The sequence below is a fragment of the Saccostrea echinata genome, unplaced genomic scaffold, assembly GCF_033153115.1.
Source record: "Saccostrea echinata isolate AGI-Se365-2 ecotype Australia unplaced genomic scaffold, CSIRO_AGI_Sech_v1 ptg000009l, whole genome shotgun sequence".
NCBI lineage: Eukaryota > Metazoa > Mollusca > Bivalvia > Ostreida > Ostreidae > Saccostrea > Saccostrea echinata.
This window is the reverse complement of record NW_026889758.1, coordinates 34,898,685-34,902,289: the sequence shown is the minus strand read 5'-3', so window position 1 is coordinate 34,902,289 and position 3,605 is coordinate 34,898,685. Positions and strand designations below refer to the sequence as shown.

At 36.3% G+C, this 3,605-nt stretch overlaps 1 protein-coding gene across 1 annotated transcript; it reads right to left on the bottom strand.

Moving 5' to 3' along the window:
• Positions 1-269: 269 nt before the first annotated feature.
• On the bottom strand, positions 270-3,199 carry LOC133183626 (tyrosinase-like protein 2). Its single transcript, XM_061318561.1, has 4 exons — positions 2,795-3,199; positions 2,368-2,486; positions 1,981-2,171; positions 270-1,773 (listed from the first exon to the last, which is right to left on the bottom strand). Exons 1-4 carry the CDS (start codon positions 3,197-3,199, stop codon positions 482-484), a joined length of 2,007 nt encoding a protein of 668 aa, XP_061174545.1. The 3' UTR covers positions 270-481.
• Positions 3,200-3,605: the final 406 nt, after the last annotated feature.

Genomic DNA, 3,605 nt, shown 5'->3' with positions numbered 1-3,605 from the left:
CACAGTGCTATCCTGACAAAAAGGTGAAAGTGCTTGTCCAGTAGGATTTTTTTTATTCTCTTGATACCGAATCTGTTTTTGTAAACAATGTTTTGCTCATGCTCAGACATTCTTTCCCAATAATTTAAATAAGTCGAAATCGACTTAACTGCAATTAACTTCATTTCCCCCTTTCCCATCAGATTAGAGGTTTAAAAGTTCAGAATATTCAAAATTTGCGCAGTAAATAAATAACACAGCTTTATTTAATTTATTTTTTTTATCAAATTACATGCAAAGTTATCAAAACTTCACTTTAAAGTGAAGACAAATTATGATTTATATGACGAGATTCCTTCTTAAGACTGAAAATAAATATATGAGTGAAGCCTTTTCAAGACAATATTTCAAATAAATAGATCAATGGATTAACTTTTCTATCCATGAATATACCGGTGCTAGATACAGCAAATTTTATTTGCTGACTGGATCCCTACTTCTCTTACTTGCGGGACCAAGGCCATGCGTTTTGATGGTCACATATGAAAGTAACTGGTGAAAATGTGTTTCTAAATAACGGGCCTTTACCGTCTAAACTGAGATGCCAAAGGGAACTAATCGCTGTTTCATACGAATTACTATACATCAGCGGATATTCGGTAGTAATTTTGAAGGTTCCGGTACAGGCTTTGTAAACTGTTGAAGATCTATGTGCTACTGGGCAGGCAGGTCTACAAACTCGGCCACAACTGTCATAAGCAGACAAGAACGACTCTGTGTGTTTGTCTGAAGGTTTGCGTACAGCTACTTGGATAACAGCAGAGGAAACAGCCTGTCGTTCGTCTAGAATAGAGAATTCTTTATATTTACCATGATAATTTAGACCATTGGATTCAACAAAGACTTTAGTAGCTCCTGACCCTGCGGGTTCGCATTTCTGCTTATAAAAAACACGGTCTTTGATTCCGATGTTTTCTCCAGCATTTTGGAAGTTGATGGGATCATGCATATCATTGGAGTCTCCTAGATCAGTTGAATTAAAGTGAACATTCCTCGGACGTTCATACACTACTCGAACATTCAAATATACCCAGTCTTTAGGAGTGTAATGACCATTTATAATAAACGTGTTAAGATATGATTTGTCCAGTGTTGAAATGGCTTCTTCATGGCTTTGAATTATCTGAACTACAGTATTATTTGTATATATACTACGCTTTCCTCTAATCAAAACAGGTGCTCGAGGTATGAGAACTCTACGTGCCACAACGCCAGGTCTTATAACTCCTGGAGCAACACCGACAGCTGTACCGCGACCTCTAGATCTAGCTACACACATTCCGCGAAGGCATACCAGGTAAGGGTTTCCTGCACATTGCGAACAAGTAGGCAAAGGAGTGTACCTGACAATTCTATCAAATCGATCTGAGAATGTTTCAAGATTTGTCATCGGACGGAAGAAAGGTCTAAAGTTCAATCGTTGGAAAAACTCGTGGCCTTGTGGAACATTAGGCCCTTGTGGATAATCTCGCTGTGGGTCGATTCCTCTTGCTCTCTGGTTAATTTTGAACAAGTACCAAATGTAGTTGAACATAGAATGTAAGAACCAGAATACAGGATCAAATGGAGCTGTGTCAAGGCCTGCAAAAAGGCCTCCAATGTTATTATGAACGGCATTATGATGTACCTCTATGGAGAAAACACTCATGGCTGGCTGTGGTTCTGTAATTTCACTAGTTCTTGTTCTACTCAGAAGAGCTCTTAGTGCTTGCTTGCCTGGTATACGAACTCCACCTTTAATAGGAAAAAGTATATAATCATTTTTTTTTTTTACCAGATACAAATCAACGATGAAAACGTGTACATGAATGACCTAATCAAGTTTGAAAGGTACCCCGAAAGATGAGTGATTAAATGCTGAAAAACATATTGTATTACCTAAATTCATATATACTAATTCCAATCGTAAAGTTATTTCATTAAAAATAATGTCAACTCAACCTGCTCCAAGATTCCTGATGATAGGAGTATTTTGGGGTGTCACCCAGTTGCCACAAAAACCTGTTCTTACTGCTCCGTTTCCATTTCCGAAGAAAGTATTTGACCAAATAGCCGAACTAGAAGGATCATTCATCTCACCGTCCATCGTAAAGTCCCAGTATGGAATGGGCGTGCGGCATGCAGTTTCCATCCTGAAAAGGATGTTAAACATCTAGCCAAAATTCATTCCAGTATTCTCAAAGTGTTCTTTTGACCAAAGATCTTTTTTACCAACGGGTGTAAAATGTAATAGTAAGTTTCAGAAATTCAGTTTTTATTGTTTTTCCAATTTTATTTCATTATTTCTGTAAATACATGAAGAAATAAGTAAATGCGGTTAAAACTTACACCAGAAGATAAACTGCGTGTCGTCCAAGAAAACTTGGTCCGTTGTGCATGAATCGGGTCGCTTGCGCAGAATGTAGGGAACCAATTAAGTCGTAGGTGTTCACAGATCGGTCAATAGTCTGAAATATTTCAATAAATTGACTGCATTCGACCAAAAACAGTGCAGTGGAATCAGTTTTATTCAACTCTTACGACACACTTGTACCCGTACATTTTTCAAATCATAGTCTTGAAAGGTTTTTTTGTTTGTTTTTGATTAAAAAATAAAAATGTCTTTTTTTCAAGTTTGACTCATCATTCAGTATTGGGTTTCTTTAATTTTTAAGGAAATAGAGGGAGGAAAACCATGATAGATACACTGAAACCTAGAAGAACTACAGTTATATTTACTATTTATGAATTTATTATTGAAAAGAATACTACTTACATAATCTCTTTTCAAACGATTTAAACAACTAAATATCCGGTTGCGCTGCGCAGACGACAATGTCCGAATTTCACTCCTTACGCGCCAGGTTGCACGTGCTTGTCTTTTACTTCTTGTCATTCTGGTTTCGGCATTAATTTGTCGGAAGAGAGATTCCAAATAGTTAATGCCTTCAGCACTAATATTCCTTTGCGTATTTTCATCATAGTGATAAAGGGCAAAATTCTGTAGACAGAAGTCCTCTATCAGTTTTCCGGGGACGTCTGCCACGCTTACGTTCAGGGATTTGTACAGGAGACATTCCTCCAGATCTGTTGGTATGGGTATTTCCTGAACAAGCCCAAGTGCGGAAGGAAGTCCCAAAGCCAAGACCAACAAAATATTTAAGCTCTGCTGTCCTTCCATTCTGCAAAATTTTGTATTCCTTCATTTCTATTTTAGAAGCTTTTTCTTTCTATTTATTATTAATAATTAACATTTTACAAAATTTTTGTTTCTGATTTCAAAAAACGAAAAGCTTATCATCGATTTCTTCAACCTGCTCCACTTCTACAAAAGTTGTTTATCAAAAGAATCTTACCTTGCTTTTGGCTTTGTAGAAATGAAAGCTCTGAATTTAATTTAGATCAGACCCCTTTTATACCTAAAACGGTACTACATACAGGATATTCCATGATTAATTAACAAAAGAAAAATTGCCCACGAAATTTGAGAACAATCGATCCATCAAAATGAGAATATATCTTTAAATAGAAACATACTTAAATAATAATTTTGCTTTTATTACCTTCCAAAATTATTGCTATTTAAA

Excerpts from the sequence above, each read along its gene's own strand:
- LOC133183626 (XM_061318561.1), bottom strand. The coding sequence starts at position 3,199 with ATGGAAGGACAGCAGAGCTTAAATATTTTGTTGGTCTTGGCTTTGGGA. Across the intron at positions 2,172-2,367 it reads CACGCAGTTTATCTTCTGGT|GATGGAAACTGCATGCCGCA; the intron begins GTAAGTTTTAAC and ends CATCCTTTTCAG. Across the intron at positions 1,774-1,980 it reads CATCAGGAATCTTGGAGCAG|GTGGAGTTCGTATACCAGGC; the intron begins GTTGAGTTGACA and ends TTCCTATTAAAG.